Genomic DNA, 26,627 nt, shown 5'->3' on the forward strand with positions numbered 1-26,627 from the left:
GGCGGGAGCGGCATGTCCCGGGGCGGCGGGGGCCCGGCGCCCTAAGCGGCGCCATGCGGGGCCGGCTGCTGGCGCGGCTGCGGCGGCGGCGGCTGCTGCGGCTGCTGCTGGCCCTGGGCGCGCTGGCCCTGGGGCTCTGGGCCGCCTACCTGGAGCTGGTGGCCACGGCGGGCGGCGGGGCTGCCCCGGAGCGCAGTGAGTGACCCCCGGCGCGCCGCGGGCGGAGGGGAAGGCGGGGAAGGGCTGGAAGGGCGGAGGGGGGGGTCCCGTCCGTCGCAGCCCGGCGCGGCCCCGGGGGGTCCGTCCCGCTCGGGAGCCGGTGCGGAGCCCCCTCTCCAGGCCGGGGAGGGATGAGGGGTGAGCGGAGCCCCGCTGCTTCCAGGGGTCGGAGCGGGGCTTTGTCCCCCTGGATGGAGACGGGCGTTGGGGGTTTCGCTTCCCTGCCTTTTGCCTGTGGGCGTTCGCCCCGCTCTGTGTGGGGAGACCTGTCCAAATGCGACCGTGCTGGAATTTCAGAGCCCGGAGACACGGGCTTTGAGGTGTCTCTCGTTCTCGGTGCCAATCTGGAAGGCAGCAAAGATGCTTTGAATATCGCTTTGATGCGAGGAGAAGCGTATGCAGAGGAGGAGGGAATGCATACCCTGGAGAGCCGCACCGCCCGCCCAGTAACGGGCTCGCTTTGTGCAAACTTTGAGGAGAACGGCGGGGATGATGCGAAGTGCACTGAGCTTCTTTCCCCCACCCCCCCAACCCCCGAAGTATGGGAAAACAGTTATTTTTATCAATGTCTTGTGGGTTCTTATGCTTCTCCTTTTTTTACAGTTACAGGAAAGTTTCAAATGTCTCACTTTTTTAAAAAAACCTATGATGCTGTTGGTGTTGTTTTTAAAAGAATAGCAGTGCTTGGAGTTAATCTAATTTGATAATAGTTTCTTAACTGCACATGAGTATTCGACTATTAATACTTTCCAGTATATTGGTCCCTTCTTAACATGTTACAAACCTCCTAATTCTTACTCCTATGAGTCAGGCTTGGTTTCAGTCTTAAAGCTTTAAACTGTGGTTGTGTGGGGAGTACCATGAATGTCTACTCCCACAAAGCCCACTACAGGACTTCAACTTGTTAATTTGTTCTGTATTATATGTGATGTTACGGCTAAAATCATACATTTATTGTTCCAGCAGGGTAACAAATCTGATTTCTTTGGCTAGGATAAATCCTGTAGTTGCAATCTGCTTTTTATGCCTGGTGGAATTCCTCATTCCTGGTGAAATGAGAAGATGGGTTGCACTGCAAGTCTACTTTGAGTTACATCTTTTGCACCATCTCATCAACCCTCTTACTGTACTCCACTTTGCCAATACCCCTTCCAAAGTTCCTTAGACAAGACTGTAGAGGTGTACAGAGGACTTGTGTAGTACAGCAAGGGAGAAAACAAGCTACTCAGAAGTATTTAAAATAGTGGTTATGAGGAGAGAGGGGCTGAGTCGGGTGTTTGGAGCTGTACAGGTGATGGTCTTTTTACTGCCAGCAATGCAAAGGGAGGTGGAGGGGATGGGAGAAATGGGCAGAGAGCATGAGGACAGCAGAGATGTGCAAGAGCAGAAAACTTTTTTAATGAATTGGGTTCTTCCTCTTTACTTTTAGGGTTATTTTTACATCGTAACGTTTTGTAACATGGCTGTTACAAAAGTCATTCTGTTTTAACGTTGAAATGGAAAGCAGTGACATGACTACAGTTATGAGCAACTAAAACAGAAGATGAGAAAAATAATTACTTTATTTTAAAGTTCAATTATATAAAAGTCCAGATTCTCCCAAATCCACCAGAGACATTGCTGCTCATTGTGTGCAGAAGGATTAAAATGCTGCTGGAAAGGGTGGGAGGGTGAAGCCCTCCAGCTGGCAGTGCCTCATGGCTCTGCAGCATCACGGAGGACTGTGGTCACACTGGGCACTTGGTGTCTTGTTTTCTTGGCCTCGTGGCCAGAATCCTGGAACCTGCTAACAGGAGGAAGGTTAATCCGTGACCCTCCCCACCCTTCCTCTTGCCCTACTACCTCTAAAAGCCTGTTTTGTTTTAAAAGAAATCAGAAATCTGAGCGAAAGACAAATAGTGTTTGTTTTCTTTTACCTGTTAAAACTAAGTAATGTTTTCTTCTCTGGGGACAGGGATAGCTGTGTTTGTGACTCCACGTGGTGACTCTTTCCAGAGATCCCAGGGAGCTAGTGTAGGAGGGAGTGACTCTCAAAGCAATTAATACTTTTCCCCTTGTTTCTGCATTGTGTTCCATTGCATGTCCCAGATGAGAACCCTACTGTAAATCACACTTGAGACCAACCAAGAGCTGCCACCTCAACTTATCTGATGCAACAGCCTCCTCAGTTATTAACGATAAAATACAAAGGCTGTTTATTGGGTAATTCTTCTGAGCAAAAGGCTAAGAGGCTTCTCCATTGGGTCAGAAAGAGGAAGAGCTGCTGGGCTTGGAAGGAGATCTACAGGAGATAACTGTTTCTGTCTCCTGTATCTGTAATGAAGTTTCTTCTTGTCTCCCTAAAAGGCATTGTAGAATAGAACAGCCAGTATATGGAAAGCCAAGTATGTTTTCTTTTTCCAGAGAGGTGAGTCCTCCTCACGAAAGGCTATAAGGAGTCACAGAAAATACTCTTTTTCCTCTCAGCCATGCATGGAATGGAGCAGAAGCCCCTGTGATACCTCCACACCATCCCTGCTCCCAAGTCAGTGCCTTAGAGCAAGTCTTTAGGCATGATGGATCCCTCCCCAGCTTTATGCTCCTCTCCTCCTCTTCACCCTCCAGATGAGTGGTGAAGAAAGCAAATGTCAGATGGTTGGGGTGAGTGTGTTTGAGTAAGTGATGCTTAAAAATTGAGGCCCTGGCTGTCCTTCCATGATGTATGTGCAGCTCTGCTATGCAACAAATTCAAGCATATAAATAGTTTGGATAAAGGAGAATAAGGAGTCAAGGAGAATATGCTGTAATCATCGGTATCCATTGGCATCCATGATGCTGCATCCCTGTGTGCTGGGGCAGGCTCTGGCGTGAGGTTCACTTTGCTGTAATGTTAAAGTCAAAGGCTGAGGGATCAGCCTGAGGTGCAGACCTTGTGCTTGGTGTACACCATGGGTTGGGATTCATGTGGGCAAAGTTGATCTGGGCTGTTTGTGGCTGTCAGGGAGGTTGGGATGGCGAAGGACAGAGGATAGAATGGGTTCCCTTTGAAGGTGATGCTAAAATGAGCAGTCAGTCTGGTAAAAAAAAAATTTGTAAGCTTTATTGACAGAACTGTTCTCTCATGGGCAGGAGGATGTTTCCATGTTTCTATTGTTGTTGTGGGGCTTGCCTTTTTCTTTCTTTTTTTTTTTCCCTTAATTGAGCATGTTTGGCTGGTCTGCTGCCAAATAGGTATTTATAGGAATCTTAAACATGTTTACAGCTGAGTGAAGAAAAACAAGTAGGCTGATGTGAGTTGAAGATGGGCACCCTCTTCACATGAAATGTGGCCTGTTGTCATCCAAAACAAGTTGTAACAGGCAGGATACAGCCTCCCTGCCAAGAAACCCGAGGAGCTGGAGACAGTCTGTTTACTCCTGCTGCTGACAGGCCCTAACCTCTGTGGAGTGGGCTCTCCAGTAGGAATGTTTTTCTCATCTTTACAAGCTGCTACACAGCACACTTTGCTCCTGCAAGTGAATGCTGGAGACGGGAAGACTTATTTCAAGGGTGAATGAGGTGTTGGCAAGGGAGAAAACACCAGTAAAGCACAGAGGTCTTGAGAGCAAGGCCTGCACCCTGCCTTTACTGCTGTTATGCCCCTGGCTTGGCAGCAGAGCTTGAAGGGACAAGTGCAGCAACAGGTCTTCCCCAGGGAAGACCCCCCACTCCAAGGCACTGCCACTTCCCAGTGCTGCTGCAATGCTGTTTGAATGGAAACGATGTTGGGTCAGGCAACTCTTCCTGCTACCTCTGGTGTTCTCTTCTGTGCCCAGCAGTGCCTCATCTGGCCCACCTGAGCAGAAAGGTGTGTCTCTGAGGGAGCACTGCTGGTGTCAGTGAGCTGTGCTTGCAGGCAGGATGCGCAGTGATCCCCCTGTGCTTTAAAATCTTGTGTCAACGTAGTAAAACCCAAGCCCCATCCCTGAGGAAACTTGGAGGTGAGGTCATTCCCAGCCGTTGCTGTGCAGAATCTGGTTTTTTTTTTCTGCTGCAAAGACCATGGTATCTCAGGAGTCTATAAATTGTTTGCACTGATTTCTTTTATTGCAGGTGTGAGGGTTACATTGAGCCAGGCACAAACAGGGTGTGCAGGATTAGATTAGAATCCTGGGAGGTGTAGCTTGTAGGAACAAGGAATGGGGGGGGGGAGCATTCTTTAACCTGCCTCTCTTGGCTGCTTCAACCTACCCCGGTTCCTCCACATTTTATTGTTGTGTGTAAATAACACTGTGAGTACGTTATCTTCCTATCTTGGACTGTGTTAGTGATTTCTGTCTCGCTTCTAGATTCTCAGACTGCTGCTTTTCTACCTCAGTAGTGTGCACTCCCACTCTCTGAAGCGGGAAATAGGAGGGGTTCAGAAGAAACCACAGAGGTGTGCAAATAAAAAAGTCCTTTGGCAAGACTTTCGCAGTATGTACGTCTTCAGTGTCCCTTTCCTTTCCCAGAGCATTGGTTTCTTATCCCTCCACCACGGTGAGCTCTAATCTTCAGGCATCCAGGCTACTGTGGAGCAGTGCGAGTTGCTTAAAAACTGCCCCCAGGTGTTGGTGTGAATGGACAGGTGCCTGTGTTTGTGGGAGAGAAGGAGCTGGCAGGAAGCTGAAATTGGTCATTTATTGTAATGTATCAGCTTCCTTCTCTCGCTTCCATGCCCAGGCACCCTCAGAAGCATAAAGAGGAGCGCACCTGCGTGCACAGGTTCATTCACGTGCACAGGTTCATTCACATGCACACGGACTGAATTTTGCAATCGCTCGCGCGCGAGGAGACTTGCCTGTGCACGCACAGTATCGTCCTTTTGCAGAGAGAATTGCTCTGAGGGTTGCTTAGTGCACACGGCGAGAAATCGGACCATGTGGCTCTCCAGTGGTGTCTGAAGTATCTGTTTCCACTCTGTGGAAGCTGTTAACCCAGAGGAAGAGTTAAACTATCACCCCCGAAGCACCTTGTCCTGGCTGAAGGAAGCGTCTGTACCATGAAGTTTGCGTGTGGTGTTTCTGTGCTTTTGAAGGCACTAGTGAGACCTTCGCTCACGGGGACCTGTGCCAAGCAATCCCGATCCCCAAAGCGCATTGTGGGCCTGTAGCTGCAGGGAGAAGGATGGGCACTGCAGGTGGGGCGGATTTTTCACTTCCAGGTGGCCAGTTTAGTCTTCCTGGAGGGTGATCAGAAGTGCTGTTGTGTCCTGCTCTGGACTGGTGTATATAAAGGGAGCCAACATGCCCAGGCCCATATTCACAGCACAGACCACTATCACAGGCTCAATGGAGAATCCAGGGCTACCAAGAGCAATATGGATCATTCTTTAGCTTGGTTGTGAGGTTCATTGACAGAGCAGGCAGGGGATGCCCAGACTTCATGCCAGCTATCTCATACTTGTCCTGGGTCAGTGTATCCTTTCACTGCTGCTGGGGCATGTACTGCAAGTAATTTGTGAACCTGGATTTTTTCACCACTTGACTTGAAGTCAGGTAAGTGTTTGTTTTCTTGGAACTTGCCCCACAGTTTGTCTGGCCCTAGCAGATTCCCAAGTAATTTGCAAAGATTACTTATTATAAATAAACTCTTGCACCATCTCTTTATGTACTCATGTTGCCTGTGACAGATTTGTGTAGTGGAGTGCCAGAATAGCTTGTGTTCCTGCACCACACCTTCCTGTCTTGAATTGGACTGGATTAGGATAACTGAATCTCAGAGGGGGGCCCTCCTGTGCATCTCCCCCGCACTGTGGGGTTGGCAGAGGAATGCTATTGTCTTCTGGAGATGTGTTTCCACGTGTGATACAGCAATGTGAAGGTTCTACCTTCTCTCACCTGCAAGTTCAGACAGATGTGAAGGAAGAGTGGTGCTCAGAGATGATGGACATCAGCTTTCATCTGGTGGTTTGAAATTACTGACATCTGCAATATGGTAAAAGGCAGGATGTTCTCCTGAGAACAGGGGTTGCCTTGTAGGTTGTGGCAGTGGGGAATGGAGTAAAGATGGGCTTCTTTCTCCAGTGCTTACAGTGCTGGCCTCAGGAGTTCGTGGGATTATGTATTTTGTTGTGTTGCCCTTTTCTGTTTGTTCTTGCTGTGCGCTGATGTTCCGTCTTCCAGTCGCTTCCCAATTCAATTGCTTTTTTTAAGGCTTGCAGTAATAGCTAAGAAGGACTTTCCAGAAAAGGAAATAAGCTGTCTCATTTAGATGTGGTGTGAGATTTCAGAAAGATCCATGGGTGGAAACAGTTGTGAATCTGGTCCTTAGATACTTATCCTTTTCATGACGTTAGAAATTCATAGTCTGTGTGTGTCATCAGCCGAGCCAAAATACACTGGGATCTTGACCAGAGCAGCTCGGTGTTTCTGTTTTCCTTAGAAGACTTTCCCATGCCAAAGCACAAAGGCTTTGATATTCCTGATCTGGAGAGAGTTCTCTATGCTTTGAGATGTTTAGATAGTCTGGAATAATGCTGCCATTAAGTTCTCCTAGGACGTCACAGAAAAATAATTCCTGTTGCCATAATAAATATTTTAAATCAACTGCATAGAAGAATGAGATTCAAATAGTCTTTGGGATGTTGGATAAGTTCAGACAGTCCAAAGACTGTCAAGTGGACCTATGAGTCACCCTGAAGCATCATGACCTTTCTAAGAGGTCATTAATTCTGTTTTTATAATTTCTTAAGCCTTAGTTATTTCAGCGTTCTGTGACTATTTCCCATTTGAGTTTTTTTCCTAATTTTGATGGGGAAAAGAGGTCAGTGTGGGTTTTTTCCAACTTCTAAAACAAGGGAGATAAGCTGTCACCTACTGCTTTACATTGTAGGTCTATCTGATACCCTTATGTGGCGAAAGTCACATCTTGGGATGTTTTTCCTTTTCTGTGTCACTGTTTTCCATCAGAGATGCAAACGGTAAGTCCCAGGCCTTTGCATCATCCATGGGGCTGTCCTTCCTTCCTGGTTTCCACCTCAGTGACCTTGATGTTGATTTCAGACAGTTTAAATATTCTTGAGGGTTTTTTTTACTAATTGGATATTGACAGCCAGTGCTGGTCAGTAATCTAAAAACAATGAATACAGATCAGAGGCTTAACTATAACAGGGCTGTGTTATCTTTGTAACTGTCTTTTCCTCTAACCCTCTGAACTGAGAGAATTAGGAACTAGTAGGCTTACATGGAAGTCTGTGTTTCACTGAAATTTTGTAAATTCATGCACACTAAACAATAGTTCATTGTCAGATACTGTTATATTCCATTTACCTGTAAAAATATTTCATCTATATAATCACCTGTGATGGCTGCAGAATTGCCTAGTAGAGTTCTCTTGGAGTGAGGATAATCTACATTAATGATATGTGTATTTTTTCCTGCTCTTCTAGATAAATCTGTTTCTACCTTGCTTCAAGAGGCCACTTATTTCCATGTCATTGGTGTGGGCTGTCTGACTTGGCCCCTATATTTGGCGTTGGCAACTCCGACAGCTTCCTCAGCACTGCCGCTCATTTGAGCCTAGTTAAGATATCTCCAGCCCTTCTCATAAATACTTCACTTCCTAAATTAGTTTTATTTATATTTCGTAATGTAATTTTCTGTAAAATTGCAGTAGTCATGTCTGGGTGCTATTAACCCCATCTGAGCTGCAGAACAAAATTCATAATGGGCTGAGGATATCCTGTCCAGACCACCCTGTACTAATAGCCTCAATTACCTGCTGCAGCAGCTCACTCTGCATTAGCTGCCACAGTCCGTGTTTTGTTGTAAGCAGGCCAGCTGGGAGTGGTTTATTTGTTTTCCATCAAAAATGCAAAATAAACCAACAATCTGCCAAAACCAAGTATTCCCGTCAAACTGACCGAGCTGTAATTTCCACAGGTGAATTATCTGCGTAACATAAGGAGTAAATAGCAATTGCAAAAGGAGACGACTTCTATGTCTTGAAAACATCGATGCATGACTATTTCAGAGGAAATTTTGTGAACAGTGATTATGACCCATAGCCTGTACTCTCATACCAATGGGAGGGAGTCGTTGCATCTACTTGGAAATTCAAAATAACATCCCAGCCAAGATGTTAAGAATGAATGCATTATTAAAGTCTAAAGCAAGGAGAAAGTTTGTTCTTAAAACTAGAGAGTAGAGCAAGGGTGAACCTTGGAGTGTAAGGAAACCCCACCACTTCCAGGGCTTGTGAACCTCCCTCCTTGGCCTCTGCCTGGCTGCTTCATTAGGATTTCTTTTCAATACTGCCAATAATTAAAAATATAACAATAAAGCAACCAAAAGAACAGTAGAAATCCTTTCCTCCTCTCTTACTTGGTACTTTGGCAACTGTATCTGGACTCCACTGTCCCTTCTCAGTCTCCCCAGTCCAAGAAGGACACTGGTGTGTGGGATGTGGGCCCAGCCCACGGTCTTCAAGATGGTGTGGGGCTGGGGTACTCAAGGGCAGGCTGAGGGAACTGCCTCTGGTTGTGGGGGTGGTCAGGCATTGGAACAGGCTGTCCAGAAAGGCTCTGGATGCCACATCCTTGGAAGTGTTCAAGGCTGTGTTGGAACTAGATGATCTTTAAGGTTCCTTCTCACCCAAACCTGTGAAACAGGCAGTGTGGGCTGTGCTATCAAGTGTCTGGAATCACCATCTCTCTCTTAGGCTTATATTCAGTTTGTAAAAGAGGCTTGTACAGAAAAACCAACCAGTGTGTCGGCTGTGGATCACTGAATTACTACTTATTCTCAAAATGCCAAGCCTTCATCATTTCTTTTTCAATTTCTCAGCCGAAACTCGAGCCCTGTGCCTGTAGGATGCTTTAGCTCTGAAACATTTTTTTTTCCCCAAGCATTTATAATTTGTCTGATGTCATTCACTATTCCAAGTATCACTGTGTCCTTTCCTGCTGCTTTTAAGACAGGCACCCTGACAACAGCCTTGGTATTACTGTTGCCAACTGCTTCACTTTTCAATTTTTATTTTCCTTTTTGACATTTAGGTTATGTAGTCCCTTTTAGGTAAACCCAGCAGGTCTAGCTTTTCCCAAGCCTTGGGTGATGATCCTCTAGGACTGTCACCATGCCCGAGCAAATATCTGCATGGATCTAAATTTGTATGGGTTCTAGAAGGAATTTAAGTGCTTAACATAGCCTGGATGTTGGTTTGTAGAAAAAGGTTTTGCCAAGTTGATGCTTGGTTTGTCTCCACGTGCTGGCTGGACCACCAGCTGCAAGCACCTCAGGCCCCAAAAGTGGTTTGGTATCAACCATTAATCTCCTCTCTCCTCACAGGCAGGGGCAAAACTCTCTTTATTACTGATGTTTAATTATTCAGGGCCTAAGGAGGAGCTTGTCAGGGCTTGCTTCATTACCTCTCTCTGTCCAGGCTCCTTGGCTGGCCCATCTTTGTGGCTGATTCCCAGAGTCTTTCCTGATCCAGCTCTTTTTCAGCCACTTCCTCAGTCAGGAAGAGCTTTGTAAGGTGTGCGAGTTGAAGGACAGTGGTACTGCTCCGGGTCGTTCTATGTTGGGAGCTTATTTATCCTTGGATAGATGTATTCTAAATCTGTCTCTGCTGTTTTGGTTCCTGCTTCTCCAGGGAACTGGAACACTTGTGAGACCACATTTTGACAGAATTTAACCTTGGTCATGGGTGTTTTCCTTTCCCCTGTAGTTACTGGCTGTAGCTGATCATCTGTGTTTACTTGTTCACGTTGTTCACCTTCTCCAGTAGTGGAGCTACGATTGCCAGCATTCAGCCTGAATTTCATTTGCTTTTCCTGCCAGTGCCTTTTCATCCATTGGCAGTTTCTCTGTTGCTGGGAAGGTGCTGCTCACCTGCACCTAGTCTGCAGCTAATAAATGCCTCTACCTCTCACATTCCTTTCTCTTCTCTCTGAGCCTTCATCTTCATCCCTGCTGCTACTTTGAAGGAGTCCAGATGATGCTAAAGCTGCTGCGGCCCCCTATAGTCGTGCTCTGCACTTGTGATTCCTCCAAACATGCCACCCTTCCTTGCAGGGCCTTTCCAGGTGTGTCTCCCTGACTCAAACCTCCTGCTGCAGTGGGGAAGAGGGTCTTTTGTGTGTGCTGGTGGGGCAGGGGAGGATGCACTCCCTCTTTGAACTCCTGCTGTACCCTGCCTCATTCTGGCGAGTATTATTTCAGTTTGTCTGTGCTGTCTGATCGCTGTCTGCATTCCATCAGCTCCAGCCATGCAGCTGATTTCCTTTGCTTTGCAAATTGTAAGTGCTTTGCCAGTTAACTCTGGGTCTTCCAGTACTCTTTCTTGAATGCTTTGTCCCAAAACTCCATGCTTCCCAACTGACATGATTAGTTGGTTTGTTTTATTTTTTTTTCTAAATTTAGTTTCTTTGTAAATTTTATTTTCACCTGTCATCAAGGAGGGGAAAGAACTATTAGCAAGTTTTGCACCTCATGCAGAAGTAGAGGAAGAAAGAAATGTGAAAGACAAGACCAGCAGAAGAGAAACATCATCATTTGGAAATAGAGATGACAGGAATTATTTAACAAAACTAAGAAGTGGCCAGAAATGGGGCATAGTGAGGTGAGTGTTGGAGCAGAGTAATCAGAAAATGCCAATTGCCACTAAAAAGTTGTATGGGGGAAGGAACTGAAGGCTAAATTAGAAGCAAGTACTTGGGATTTCAGTGAAACAGAGAGGCTGGAATCAACAGAAATCAAAAAGAAAGGAGATGTGGAAAGAAGAGAGCACAGAGAAAACTACTAAGTTATATTTAAAAAGGGTGGAGGAAAATGCAGGGATAATAATTACAGAAGCTGCTAGGGACTATAAGCAGCTCCATCAGGATGGTTAAGAATGTATTTCGTGTCATACAAGTGTTTGTTGCCTTGAAAATTAGTACCATGGTGGCTTTTTACTGTGGTGGGTGTCTGCCAAGACATCTGGTTTCCCTTGGTAGAGCATTGTGCTCAGTGCTACAGATGCTTCTCTGGATTTGCAGAGTATGGTTACCTGTTTTGTCCTGGGTGTCTAGCAAAGGCTCAGCACTTTGCCAGTTGTTTCTGTAGAAAAAGGATTTGCTAATGTGGTCAGGAATTTTTCACGTGTCCCTCTTTGTTTGCAAAGTCTGTGAAGTCCCTTCTCTCTAAGTACTCTGAAAATCAAAGAAAAGAGGCTTGGTTTGCACATAGTCCTATGGTCCACAGTCAGGTAACATTTAATCCAGAAACTCTGAATTTGCTGCGCCTGTCATAATCCTCATGGCTTCCCTTCTGTCTTTCCATGCCTTTTAGGTGTTTTTCTCTTGCACAGAGGGATAGGTGTTATTTGCTGGAACCAGTGCAAGTTTGCATCCAGACTCGGGAAAACTCGCCCTGCTCAACTCCCACCCCAAGCACCAACTCCCACAGTGAGGACTCCAACATTGCAGACTCAGCAGGGAAGGCATCCCCATCCCTGGATAACCATTTTGTAGTAGGCAACATGGTAGAGAAAGGACCGTTATGGGAAGGAGCCAGACCAGGCTGTTGTATGAGCAGTGTTTGCAAAGTGGTGCTTGCTCAGCAGGCCACACTGTCGTCCGAGGTGCACCAGCTCCAGAACTGTCCAAAAATATGTAAAATATGGGATCCTATTGCAAGTTTACAACCTCAATTATTCCTCTGGGCAGAGAGTCTCGTGAGTGCTGCCTGGGTCTGGGAGCAGATCCCAGGGAGCTGAAATTTGTCCTTACTCCATCTCTTGGCAATGGGGAAGGGATTTGCTTCAGCCCAAGTCAGCCTGGCACCCCCTGCCCGCCGCTGTTTTATATTTAGCTGGCAGCGTGTGGTCGCGTGGGCCATTTTAAGGCAGCGCCTCCCAGCCCTCACCTCGGTGCTGCCCAGCTTTCCATAGCGGCTGAGCTGCTGCTGGGTGGAGAGCCAGAGGCTAAAATTAGCTGGGAGCTCTTCTCTTGCCAAGTGCTGTGTCTGACCCAGCTGAGCCTGGCTGGGTAGGGACGAAAACAGCCTTAAATCTCTCCACAGAGTGCACCCTGCGTGCCTGCTGGCTTCTCGGGAGGACTCCGTGCAAGGGGTGGGGATGCTTTGCCGTGGGGGTGCTTGGGAGGATGCTGAAGCAGTGGGGAGCACAGGGCATTGCCAGGATGGTCTTGGGACACGGTAGGAAATCCTGACTCTCAGAGCTCTGTTTCCTTCTCAATCTCCCTTTGAATATCATATAAACAGCCAGGGAGGCCAGTTCTTGCTCCTGTACATCTTCAGAGCTGCAGGCGTGTCCTCACTTGTGGAAAGGTTTTCTGGGCACATGTGGGGTTTGGCTGCCCTAAGAAAGCTACTTTATTCACCACTCCCACTCTGCCAGAACAAGCTGCTGAAGATTTCACTGCCCCCGTAGTCCTCACCCTATATAAGAACTTGTTTGCTCTCTATTACAGGGTGGGCTCCAGGAGGGGCCGTGGTCCGGTGGTTACAGCACAGGTTTTGGCAAATAGGGATGCACACCATCCTTATCTCTGCTGCTGAACAACCGAGGCTTAAGAACGAGCTGCTTCAGCCTCCCATGCCTCAGTTGGCCTCAGTGTCAAAGGTGTTGACGACAATTGTGATTATCCTTTTGAAATACTTAATGTCCATGAATGGAAAAGTATTAACTGGGTTCCACATGAATTCAGTGCAGAGGGAAAGCACGTTTCATTATTCTGCTGGACTCAGCCTGCTCTGCTGGTACAACCCTGCTGGTTTGGCTTCCCCAGGCATGCTGCTGCCCTGCCTTTTGAGAACCAATTTTGCTATTGTGTGTAATGCAGTGGCAGGAATTTGTCTGGGCCCCCAGAATACAGGTCGCACCTCTGACCTTTCTCATGCATTGCACTTGCCTGAACTGCACAGCCTGGAGCAAGAAATGGGTACAAGGGTGCAGCTTAGACGAGGATTTGTTACCTTAAACCCTCTTCCTTCTGTCCAAGACCTTTGGAAAGGCCCTCTGCAGTATGTGCAAGGGCAGCACAACAGCAAACCGTGAGCATTGCGGGGAAAACTACCCTGGCTTTTGCACATTATTGGTCCTGACAGCTCTGGAGGAGGCAGTCTGAGGGGCAACATGGTGTGGTGGAGCAAAATGAGCACCCCTTGACAGCCTAATAAAGGTCAGAGTAAATGTAAACAAGATTTGCACTGAGGTTTCTGTTTTTCCATCAGGAGTTGGCTGTCACTGCTCCTGGGGAAAGCTGAGCCAACTGCAGGAATAAGAAAAGAGGAAGGCAGGTTCATGATTCCTGCTGAAAGGGAGGTGAAGTTCCCCTTTTCCTGCAAATAGCAGTGAAATAAGAGCAGCTGGGATAGCTGCACTAGCTGTGTCTCACACATTTGACCAACTAACCTGGACAGTGGCCTCTCTATTTGTGTCTAGAGGTGTGTAGAGAGGGTGCATGCTAGCCTCTGCCAGGTCTCCTTTACCTTAGGTGTACGGGAAAGAGAGAGCTCCAGGAACTGGATGGGATGAGATACTGGCAGGGTCCATCCTTGCTCCCATCTCAGCTCCAGGCACAGGCCTCCTGCAAGGACCATTCTGTGATTTTATTCTGGTGAAGTAAAGGAAACAAAACTTTCAAGTGAGTTTCCTTTTCCCTGCCAGAGGTAGAATGAGGACTGTCTATGTGAAGGACATAATGGTATTTTTAGCATGGTGAAAGAAAGGCAAAGTATAAAATAGATGGGAAAATATGGCTCCTACAGCTGCAAGAGGACTTGTTCAGGGCTACTGTTTTTGCTGGAAAGGATTTATTTGCCTGGAGCCCAGCAAGGTGAAGAAAGTACCACCAGCTGCAGACTTACTGCGAGGCTGGGGGAGAAGGTGGCTGTGTCCTCCTCTTTCCCCTTCACACAGATCTGCCAAGTCCTCTAGTACAAGATTTCTCCCTGATGCTGGCACCCCACACTCCTGGTAGCTCCTGGCTCTGTGTGCTGGCACAGGGAATGCACAAGGGCTGGGGCTGGAGTCATCCTGTAGAGCGCTGGCACTGCTGGGGCCGAGGGCTTAAGTCATTTGTATTTGTGTCACTTCAGCTCACAAGCCTGAGAGGATGGACTTGCCTTTTCCCAGCTGAATCCTGTTCTGTGGTGGAAAAGTGGCTTTTTCCTGCACTCGCTGGTAACAACGAGAGGGACCTCCTTGTCCTTAATAATCATGATTTACTGAGAAGTGGGGAAAATTGTTCTTTTGTGTTCACTTCCCCTTGCTGAACTCTGTTCTGGTGTTGACTACTGGCAATAATACTATTTTCTAACCAGACAGCCACTTGAAATGGTCTACCTTTGCTGTCTGAGGCTATCCAGGAGTCTGTCTTCTCTGTCTGTGCCAGTCAGGCTGTCAGCACCCCTGCCCAAGGCCCTGCAGAGCTGATGGGAACATGCTACGTGACAGTAAGTGCTTTAGACAACATGCAGCGTGGAGCCTCCCCCTGTACCCTAGAGAAAGCATTGAGAAGGGACTGGTGCTTCCCGGGAGCTGGAACATTTGCCAGAACTTTGCATGCTTTGCCAGAACTTTGGCAGAGGGAGGAGGGCTGGAGTATGGCTTGGAGCATGCCCCTATGTCTCTATGCTAAATTTAGCTCTGCAACCAGTTTGTTTAAAATCCACCATTGGAATATTCTGCTGCCTCTCCTCTGCAGATGGGTATTTACAGGGTCTGCTGAGATCTCTTCCTAAAGTTAAGCTGCTGAAATCCACAGAGATGCCTTTCTTGAGCTCTGCAAGTCTTAAGACTGCTTATAATTCTTGTCTCAGACCCTGAAACTGGAGTGGTTCAAGTGGGTGACCTGGCATTCTTTCCTCTGGGTGGTTCATTAGCAGGCTGAGCAGGGCCACGGTATCCTGTGATGTTAGATCTGGGTGTGTTTCTCTAATAGCTGAATGATATGATGAAAAGGCAGCTTAAGGCTTTAATTACTGGAAAACTTTTTTTGGGAGAGTGGGTTTTCATACATTGCTTGGCTGAGGATAGAGACCGTTGGAACGAGGACAGGTCAGGTGAACAATGTACTGGGCAGGTCCTCAAACCAGGCAGTGCTTGATGGCTGTGGGGGATCTCCCAGAGCAGGCATGTACAAGTAAAAAAAGCAAAAAAAGAAAGAGAATGAGATAGGGAGTGGGGAGGAAAGCATTTGAGTCACCTCTTGTGCTGGTAGCAAACACTCAGGACAGCCCTTGTCCAGCTCTGGCCACGTCAGCAGTTCTAGCAGAGCTGCTCTGAGGACAAGGCAGAAGGATGAGGCCTCAGTGATTTTTCTCATGAACGTAGTAGATACATTTGTACAGTTGCAGGCACCTAGGCTATGATTCTTCTCTGATGCTTTAGGATTTTACTAACTCTGTCTGTTGTGGGTGCTTGGGATTGTCATTTCACTATATGGCTTAAATGAAACTGTACGAATTCCTGTGTGCATTCCTTTGTAAGTAATCCAGATTTTTAAAATTATTATTATTATTATTTAAAAGATATGTGATAGTACTGTCTGTATCTGTAGCTTTGTAAAGAAATGGCTGTAACTTTACTTTCTGCAGGTGTATGTATCTCAAAATCTAAAGACATTTTCCACATATACAGGGTCTCTGTGGACTCTAAGTACTACCAAATCAGCCCAGAGCCCAGAAACTAGCAATTGAATCTCTCAAGAAAACAAAGGTCTAACCTTTGCATTGTGTACCAAGATAGCCTCATGATAGCACCTTTGAAGTGTCCTGTGCTCCAAAAGCACCCGTGTTCCTTGTGTTTGCTGAGCACATCTAATGAAACCTGCTTGAAGGTTTAGAATGGTTATTTCCCAACAGAAGAATTGCAGCACCTGTACTTCACTTTGTGTTGTTTCAGGTAGCCAGGGAATTTGATGTGGAGCTCCACTGCGTGGCAGACAGCTGAGCTAGTTTAGGGCAGTTTTACTTGCACTTTGTTGACTCAAGGTGGCCTTCCTGGAGCTGATCTCTAATGAACATCTAGTTGCAGCTCTTCCCTCCTCGCTCTGAACACCTCAGTGTGGAGGTGAGGTGAGGGTTTTGGCAGCTAAAGCAGTGTGTTGCTGCTCTTAAACAGCCTGCTGACAATGCTCAGTGAATTGTTTTAGAGGCCAGAGGCACGTTTTCGACACCAGCTTTACTATACTTTACTGTTCTGCATAAAAGCCTTGTGGGCTGCAGTGTTTTCTTTGTATAGAGCCAGGGTGTGGGACACTTCATCACACTCTACTCTGATGTTTTAACATTAGGGTTAATGTTAAGACACAGCCTGGGATTCATGAGATCATGGACTTGGGTGCAGTCTTAAAACACCATGGATGATACAGGCCGTGTTCTACACTTGTCAACCGGAGGAGCAAGTGGTTTCAGGCACTGTTAAATGACCTCTCCCTCCAGGTTTGGTCCCATGTCAACACAGGTTTTCTCTTGTTGTCTTCCCTCATGCATGGTGATAGCCCAGGGTCCTCTCTGTGTAGGATACTCATGCAGTGAAAGTGCCCCAGGTGAGAGACTTCAGTAAACAATACATATCTAGTAGGTGCTGCTCTCTCCCCCATAAAATTGTCCCAAGGCACCATTGTACCTATGTAGGCACATCACAGCTGTGTGCTGCAATTTCTGTACCATCTCCCTGCCCAGGGTAAGTCAGCAGCACCTGGATAACCCCAGCCTGTGTGCTGATGATTGCAGCACACGCTCCTCTGTGCTGCTGCACCAGTTTTCCTTTCATCCCGGCTTCCCCACCCGCTCTGGCATGGAGGCACACCCAAATCCCCGCATCCTCTGCTCCTCCCTGCAAAACATCTGTCCTCCTGCCAAAAGGCTCCATCCCTTCATCTCTGCGGCTGTCCACCCACCTCCTCTCTGTGCTCTCTGGGTGTGTAGATGTGCTCCCCACACATTCACTCCTCTTCATACATACCTGGCCACCCCAGCATGCAAGTACCTGCATGTTGCTGACCTCACCTACTTAGTGCTCTTTCATAGTGTTCTCCTCCATGTTTTCATGACCTTGAAAGCCTTGCTCTCTCCTGCCAAACTCCTGGGACTGCACAGCTTGCTGTATATTACAGTCTTTTTCCCTTCTGGCTTCCTTTAAGGTGGAGAGTGATGTTGATGTATGTGAGAGGTCAGATCCTGGAATAAATAAGACATGACATGGCCATGGCATTTACAAGTTTCCTTTCTAGGGTTGCAACCATGCACTTACGTTTCAAATTCTCACACTATCCCACACCAACTCCTTCCTCTGTATAAAATTTTCCCAATTTTTTGATATAAAACTTCAAACTGAGTTTTGTTCTGCTGGTGCACTGAGAGGGCCCGGTCTACTCTGTCCACATCTGAAGGGAACTCGTGCAGAGGGTCTCCTCGGCAGCCCCGGTGCTCCGCGGCATTTGCCAGATTTCCTGTCCTGGCAGAGCCTGTCAGTGCCTGACTTAGTAGCTGTCCTGCAGGAAGGCTTTGATGTGAAGGTCTGTACAGGGAGTTGGTGTCAGTCACTGTGTGCTGCCTCTCTGCTCTCCTGGCTCCCAGGAGCTCATGGACCTTCTCTGTGTTGCCTGAGAAATATAAGATAAAAAGAAGGAGGGGTGCTTGTGAATATATCAAAATGCATGATGTCAAAGCCCTTCTGCCTTTCATTATGGTGCTGGAGATGTTGCAGAGAGGAGGCTGACAGGTTGTGGCCATGGGAACTGGGTGTGAAGTAGGTGACACTGGCTGAGATGGGTGGAAATGGGGAAACTAGGGGTATGAATCTGGACCCCAGCCACCCTCCTTGCTCAGTGTGGGTTGCTGCTGGTCTCTGGGGACCTACCTAGTTCTAATGACTCAGAGAGAAGTACAAGTGAATATCAGACCTTGTTCCTACAAGACAATTGTCACCTGCTCTTACCCAGCCTCGATTTCCTCTCTGCTACTGTTCCCAGGCAGCTTGGACAGAACCAGCTTCTGGGCCAGCTACAACTGTTGCAAATAACAATCATGTGGACTGTGCCACGATTTAGAACACTTCCTCCTGGCCACATGCACACGGTTGTTTTTATCCATGTATTTTATCTGAGGGAAGATGCTGGCTCTATCAGGTCATCTGGGCTTCTTGGCAACTTCTAGAAACCTCCTCGTGCAGCTGTGGGCTGCTGGTGGCAGTAAGCAACAGTAGCTCTGTGGTACCCCACCACATACCTGGCCTGAGCAAATCACAACACTGCTGGGCAAAGGTCTGCAGGGACTCTGGTGACAGTCCTGTGAGCTTTGCTTGGGGATCTGGCAATGACGGAGTAAGAAACTGGTTAATCAAGAAGGACTTGGCTAAACTGTGGTATGAGAAAGAGCTGTAGTTGGATGGGGTAAACCATAATACAGCACAAACCATAATACAGCATTTCTAGGAACCTATGCATATCCTTCAGCAGAAGCGGATAAGCCAAGGGGGTTTCCTCTGAACATCAGTGGCAAAAGTCCTATTGACCTCAAACAGAGCAAAGTGCAGTTTATTGCAGCTGATTGTGCAGTGCCTTGTGAGAAGGGGAGATGATTGGTAAAGCAAAATGGAGCTCTTGCCTTCCCCCAGATTGTGCTTGGCTGTTATTAGCACAGACCATCAAACCTGGAAAAACCATGCAGGCCTGGTAGGAGCATTTCAGTGCTGCTTACTTTGGATGGGACCTGTATTCAGATGCTTCAGACTGACGCTGTTGGAGTGGCATAGTTTGGGGGGAGAATTTGTAGGTGATACAGGGCTCAAACAAGTGAAATGGCCAGCAGCACTGATGGGGAAGTCACAGAGAAGGCTACTGTGCTTGGACTGTATCTCCTGGAAGAGCTGCAAAGGGACTAAGGATCAAGAGGAAATATCCAGAACATGAGCTAGGATTAGGGTTACAGATAAGCATCCAAGGAAACAACTGCAGTGGTCAGGACTAGTGGGTAAGGGAAAAGACTAGGTCTGGGGCAGCTGGGTGAGGACAGTCTGAGCCAGCAGGTCAACACCGTCCCTCGTGGGTGAACTAACATGGTAACATCATATGGTGATGTACGAAGGCAGCACTGGAGTGGCACAAAGATGTCCATGTAGTGGTGGCTTTTGGCATCACTGTGTCCTGAAAGACACGAAGGTGCAGGGAGCTGCTCTTGAGCCCTGTAAGTCTGTGGGCCAAGCACAGCCCCAGTTTGAGCAGGGGAAGCTCCACAGAGATCCTCATGCACTTGCTAGGACTGGACTGAACCTGACAGGAGTAACATCCAGCTTCAGCTGCTCCACAGTGGGACAGCCTTCACCCTCCTGTCCTTTGTGCTGTTGTCAAGCTGGGTTGAAATGCCTGGGTTTCCCCAGGAATTGTCTTTAGGCAAGGCAGTCTCACCCCGAAGAGTTCTTATGGGAGGGGAAGAGAGGATGCCACAGCAAGGTCCTGACTGCAGGAAGTACCCTGCTTGAACATGGATGAACTTGATGGCTTTGGGGCCTTGGAGGTCTGGTTTTGCCTGGAGCTGCTCTCATGACCATTTACTGACCAGCCCTTGCAGGAGTGTAAAAGAAGGTCAGAATTTCACCATAGGGCCCAAGCTCTGCTGCTCAGGGGAGTTACTCCATATTTACCATGGTATTTCTGAGCTCAAAACCAGGCCATAAGGAGCTAATTAAAGTCAGGCTGTATGAGATTTGATATGGGCAAACCAATACATCTTTCATCGGCATAACTGGATTCCTCTGAGTTACTGGAGTTGTCTGGAAAGGCCACAGTGAAACTGGACACCTTTCACCTGAAACTGAAAAACACAAGCAAACCTCTTTCAAAAATTGTCACACAGGGGCTGCTCAGGAGGAAAAGCAACCCAGGAGTCACTCACTAGTCTGTATGACAAAAAATTGGCTGTACAACAAAGCTGGCTGCCTTGCTTGCTGCAGCTCATCAAAACATAAGTAGAGTGAGGCCGAGGGCTGGATCTAAGCCCACAAAAGCCAGTGGTAGGGCTCTCACTGGACTGAAGCCAGTATGGTCCAGAGTGGCTTTGTTTTAAAAATGGAAGGAACATAAACAGGCATGACATTGCCTTGAACCCAGATAGATCTCTGTCTGGAGCAGAGCAGCTAGCTCTGTGTGTTTCCATGCTCAGGGGTATCATGAGGTCTGAGGAGGACCAAGGGGAAGGAACAGCAAAGGATGAGGCAGAAGAGCTTTACTTGTGATAGGATTTACTTGTGTAAGATATCTATACCTTACCCCCCCCCCTCCATGAAGAGAGACAGGTTAAAGCAGGTCCTACAGCAGTCTATTTCTTGGTTTTCATTCAGCACCATACCATTTAATGGGAGTTACACCATGAACTTAAAAAGCATTATTTGTAAAATAAGTCTATTGTATATGTGCTGGGTACTTTCAGCATAGTTCATTTGGTGCTGCAGCAGCCAGTGATGCAAGTAGTGTGGCTGGAATTTTTTTTAAGGGTTGGATAATTTTATGAGTAATGGTAACACTTGCAACTATGCACGATAAGAAAAGAGTAATCACAATTTGTGCTGCAGGGCATAAGCTGACTGTGTAGGTCATGAGGACTTTTATTTTTTTTCTCTTAAGTAATACAGCTAAAGGTACTTTTGAAGGTTGTTTTCTTCTGCCTTTTAAACATTAGATGTTGGCTGCTGGTCAAAGGTGGATTATCTGATGGGATGAACCAATGGTGTGATCTGCTAATTACTAAATTCCTACGTAAGGCTTTTATTTCCTGCACAGGGAGGTACTGTGCTGCTTCTTTTCAGATAGACTCTTTTTTATAAGACTAAGTTAAAGCACCAGCTCTGGTCCCTAATTGAAACCAGCAGCATTCAGTAGGTTTGGACCATGTCTGTCTCCTGGGTAGCCCTAGGCGGGCCTCTGCGGTTTCTGTTCCATGAGCGGGAACTGTATCTCTGGCAGAAGCTCTTACAGTTGAGTGAAGAAATAGCAGTAGGTAATTTAGCATATTTATTTCACTTTGTGTGTTTGCATGTGGAACTTCCAGGAGCAGATCACATACGTGTGAGGAGATTTCGATGTTATTTAGCAACAGTTCATTTTATGGGCATTGCTTTTTTTTTTTTTTCCCCTCCCCTCCTGATTTGGCTAAAGCTTGCTCTTAGATAATCCAGGCCTGTTGTGAATGCTCGTAAGAAGCGATTTAAAAATTGGCCCTCTCTGAGTAAACCAAAACACGGGTTGAAAATATGTTGGGATTGGTTCTTGCAGGGTGGTTCAATCACCCAGAAAACTGGAAGAAAGCTACCTTAATTACTGGGAAGATGAGGGTAAAAGGAATCTTTTTACTGTTGCTGGTTGTGGCAGCTCAGTTTTGCTCTGTTCCTTCCGCTCCCGTGGCTGTACAGCTCCATACAAACTGTATACAGCTGTGCACACAAATGAGCAGCTGGGTGGTTTTGACCACTGGACAGAATCCCTGGTGGGTGGTGTTTTTGTTTTTAAAGAGCAAAAAATAACCTGGCGTGGTTTTTCAGCGTGTGGTTTGCAGCACCATTGGTCAGAAAACATCCTTTTGATTTAAAAGCTGAGCGAACGGGAGCAAGCTACTAGAAGAGAGAAAATACAGGATACTGAGATGCTGTCCTGTATCACCTCTGACTGGAATTGCATTTTGGCATCTCATGGGTCCTGATTAAACTCTGCACATTGTGTTGCTGAACAAATGTGCTCCTCTTAAGCTCCTGCCTTGCTCATGGCATTGAAGCAGTTGGGATTTCGCTAGGGATTTATTCTTCTGTCTCGGGTTTGCAAGTACCAGGATTTCCCCGCTCCCACCAATTTATTTGAGTTCAGTGCTACATCTTGTCAGACTAGGGAGGAGAAAGAACTTCCTTGGTGCAAGAGATGTGACCCTACACTGTAAAGAGATGAGCACTAAGGGTTTCCCCAGGCCCTTGAAGCAGATCAGCAGGGCTGTTTGGTGTCCATCACACTCAGCCCTTGCTGGGTCTCTGGGAGCCTGCTGTAATGGTTTAATTGGTGCTTTTCTCATGTCTGAGAGGGGGAAATCCTGGGTGGGAAGAATAGCTTATAAATTTTTTTCATATGACAGTTATTCTTTTCTCTGTCATCATTGCTTGTTTTCTTAGCTTTACCCTGGGGTGAAGGATGAGTCACAAAATCAGATGGGCTTTTGTGAGAAGAGCCTTGGGCACCAAGCAAGGAAGGACCAGGGAGTGGCGACTGATTTCTCGGGAGCTACAATGGAGATGGGAGCAATCTGGGGTCTCCAGATAAAATGTAGTGGTGCCTTGAGCTCTGAGGGTGTGGGAGGCTGCTGGAGAAGTGCTCTGGGATGGGTGGAAGCCCCTGTTGTCCCTCAAGCTGGACCCATCAGCTGTTCTCTACTCCAGGTGTCAGCAGGAAGTTGGGGCAGCAGAGGAGAGCAACATTTTGGCTTGGTCACCAACCTGCTTAGATGGCAACCTGGCCTGACATCAGTCCTGAGGCTTGACATGGAAGCACCACATCCTGACCCGTGCTTATGCATTGCCTTGGGAGCAGGCGGATTGCTTACGGCCAGAGAAGAGGAGATGAAAGGGAGAGGAGGGACCAGTTATCATTTATTAATGCTGTCGGATTGCATTTCTTTCCAGTGCTGTAAGACTGGGGCAGGACTTGCAGGCAGATGATGAAAGAGAAGACAGAGCTCACCAGGAAACATGAGAGAGCTTGAAGGAGGAGGCTCGTGGGGCTCGCTGGGAGATAGGAAGGTCTGCGTTCTCCCCCAAAACAGTCAGAGGCTGCCTCCCTGAGAGGCAAGGGAATGAGGGGCAAAAGAAATTAAATAAAAAGCATATGGAGGCCAGCTGAGAAGAGATGGGAAAAACTGGACAGTCATCTTGTTATTCCAGAGTTGTTACAAAAATCATGGTGGTTTTTTTTCTCTTCTGTCATCTTTCCTGTTCGCTAATAATTTTAAAATGATGTTATGCCTGGGATGTATTTCCTGTCGTTTGAGCTGTTGCTTACCTATAGAGAGAACCCATCACATTGCTAGCATAAATGAGCTCAAATTTTATAAAGAAGACCTGTAAGACTTTCTGGGTTTAGCTGTGGCTCTCAATTTTAGAAATATCCTAAAAATTTGTATAGAGTCTGGTGGAAAATCATGCATGCTCTACTTGTTGTTTTTTCGTGACTCAAATAGTCTGTAGCAAGGATGAAGTTGCTAATTAAACTCTTATTTGAGATGACCCAAAATAGTTAAAAATATTCATTAAGGACATGGCTCCACAAGGGTTGCTTACAGCAACTGAATGCTTTAGGGACCAGATATCACCAAGAGTCTGGAACATGCTGTGTGTCTCTGGTTTTGTGACAGTTGTGCTTTTGATCATGTGCAAAGATGCATAAAAAATTTTATTCTGATATTTCCCAATTATGCAAAGTTATAAGCGTTTGAAGTTAAGCCCAGTGAGGCTAACTTTGCCAGCTTCAGAGATGCAGAGATGAGATTTTTTTTTTTTTACTAGAAAGCATTTTTTTTCATTTTTCTAATGAGGTTCAGAGTGCCCAGGGCCTCATTTTTCAAATAGAACCAGTAGCATTTCTGTAACAAGTCTGCGTAAGTCTGAGTGCGCAGACCCTGTGAATTGGACTCTCCATCCTTGTAATTTTTGGTTTTTTAGAAAGTGAAATAATTGAGTCTCACAGTACTTCTGTGAATCAAACAGGTTAGCATTATTCTCACCATCAAATGTTGATTGGGGAACAGTCAAGGAGAGCATGTTGGGATCCAGGACATGCCTGAATTTCACCAGCTGTGTGAATGCAGTTGCATTCATGGGCTAATGCACCACTGTTGATCCTGGTGCAGTAATGACTTGTGCTCATTCCATATTTACTCTTCATGATGTTTGTCCTGTCCCTTCGTGGGTCCTGCTCTTAGGGTTGCTGAATTTTCAAACATCAAAACAGCTGCTTTTCAGGCAGGCTGAAAGCCCCTGTTTTTGCACTGATGTCTAAACCAGTGCTGAATGAACACCTAATATTTCAGTCAGTATTGCAAAAAAAAAGGTGTGGTAAAATTCACTCAAGCAGCCCAGATCCTTAAAGCAGGTAAAAATCCAGTGTGTGATATATGTTGTGCAATTGTCACTCCTGATGTTGGCTAAAAGAACAAAGGTGTACAAGAGCACGTGGGGCCATTCTGAAATGATGCTTTCTCCATTTCATGCACTACACCAGGTCTTCCACTTGGCTTAACTGTTACTGAGACCCAAGGCAGAGCAGCAAAGAAAGGAACCTGGCAGAGGTGAGCAATTTTGAGTTTTTACCAGTTTACCTGTTAGAATATTCCATCACAGCAGGACTTTTTTGGATGGATAAGCTCACAGACAATAGACTACTAAAAATCCCCTTGCATCATTTTTGGCATCAGTTCTCCAAGTAGAAGAGCGTGTCTAACAGTGGCACTTGTGTGTATTATGAAATATAATAGTCAAAGCCCTAACATCCTGCAGCAAACAGGATTTACATTCTGCTCCAAGTTTTATAAATCCTGGGAAATGCTGATGTGGTAGCCTGGCTTTTATTCTGTGGTTTCTTTATTTGAATGAAAAAAATTCTTACCTCATTAATATAGTAAGGACATGAAGAATCAACTTGCTTACAAGATCTCTCATAGTTCCTTCTGGCATTCAGTCTCCTCTCTTTTGTCCCTCCATTCTCATTTTTCAGGATCACAGAGATTTTTGATCACTGACTTAAAACTTGCTGTGAAGAAGGTGGATTTCTAATGGGGAGATGGAGAGCACAGAATGACAGAGCAAGGCTCGCAGTGATTTTGCAAACTCTGAAGTAGTTAATTACATTGCCATTTTAGGTTGGCTTCTAAAAAGGCACAAGTGTGGCTTGGCTCAAATCCCAGCACTTTCCCTTGGGACTTCTGCTTCCAAGGTACTTACAGGCAGATTTTCCAAAAGCAGTGAAGTTGTAAACTTTTGGAGTTCAGAGTTATCAATGTATTTAGGTGGCTGGCTGGTTTAAAACTGGTTTCACAAGTTATTTTTGCCTGTTCACCTTGTGGTGAACAGACTGGAATTAACTTGGAAAAAGGCAAATTTCAGCCCTGGACTTCAGGAAAGCAGACTTTGCCATGTTCAGGGACCTGCTTCAAAGAATCCCCTGGGAGACAGCCTTGAGGAGCTTTGCAGGAAAGGACCTTGGGATCCTGGTGGACAACAAGGTGAACATGGGCCAGCACTGTGCCCTTGCAGCAAAGACCAACAGCCTCCTGGTCTGCATTAGGTCAGACTGAAGGAGATGATCCTTCCACTCTGCTCAGCCCACGTGTGACATCTGTAAACGTCATGTTGAGTTCTGGGCCCCCCAGGTGAGAGCCATGGACACACCAGAGTGAGTCCTGCCAAGGACCGTGGAGATGATTACAGAACTGGAGCATCTGACATACAAAGAGACAGTGAGAGGGGTGGGACTGTCCAGCCTGGAGAGGATAAAGCTCAGGGAGATTTTATGCATGTGTATAAATAGCTGATAGAAGGGAGTAAGTAAAAAAGAGAGAAACTCTTCTCAGTGGCATCTATGGACAGGAGGCAATGGGCAAAAGCCAAAGCAGAGGAGATTCTGTTTAAACATAAGAGAAGCTTTTTTATTTTTTCTGTAAAGGAAGTCAGACACTGGAACAGGAAAAGAAGCTGTGGAGTCTCTATCCTTGGAGGTATTCAATACCTGCTTTAGGTGATGCTGCTCTGAGCAGGGGTTCAGAGTAGATGGTTCCCAGAGGTCCTGTCCAACCCAGTGCTTTTGTATTAGCATGCAATAAAAACAGATTAAAAGAATAATGAAGAATGAACTGTCTTGGGCTATTTCTGGAGCCTGAGAAGTCACAGCTACACAGACTTCATTTCCATCCCAGGAGACACTGCACTGAGAACTTTTCCCATAAAACAGTGTGTAGTACATAAACTGTACTGTAGTGTTTCAGGACACCAGACCTGAGGTCTGATGCTCTCCTAGTTATGTAGAACCTGGAGCTTTGTGAGTTACTGGGGTCAGAAGCACATAAAGGACAGACAATGAACAACTTTTGTCAAAAAGCAGTAGAGAGGACAGCTGCTTTCACTTGCCTTCAGTTTTGGCAGAACATGCTAGAAATGGGTATTTTGATATACGTGGTTAAGCTGTATAAGGCAGTGCGCTCGTACCATTGTGGAAAAGGACTGAAAGGGAACAGAGGCCGTGGAGCTTGGTAGGAATCACACCAGGAGGCTGTGGTAAAGGTCAGTAAAACTTAGTAAAGAGGCTGAGAACAGAATTTGGATGAAATCTCAGGTCAGCATGTAAATAACCCATGTCAGATGGCATTTTCAGTGGATATTTATTCTGGAGCTAGTACAGGAATTACTGTATGAGCTTCCTGTACTGAATT

The 26,627-nt window shown here is 46.5% G+C and overlaps 1 protein-coding gene across 1 annotated transcript in view; it reads left to right on the forward strand.

The window, feature by feature from the left end:
- The first annotated feature begins 53 nt into the window (after positions 1–53).
- The window catches only part of B4GALNT3 (beta-1,4-N-acetyl-galactosaminyltransferase 3), a 65,071-nt gene continuing 38,497 nt past the window's right edge, over positions 54–26,627 (forward strand). Inside the window, exon 1 of the mRNA XM_032688964.1 lies at positions 54–195. Within this exon, the coding sequence (XP_032544855.1) occupies positions 54–195 (142 nt within the window). The remainder of the gene's footprint in view (positions 196–26,627) is intronic.

The sequence above is a fragment of the Chiroxiphia lanceolata genome, chromosome 5 (assembly GCF_009829145.1).
Source record: "Chiroxiphia lanceolata isolate bChiLan1 chromosome 5, bChiLan1.pri, whole genome shotgun sequence".
Lineage (NCBI taxonomy): Eukaryota > Metazoa > Chordata > Aves > Passeriformes > Pipridae > Chiroxiphia > Chiroxiphia lanceolata.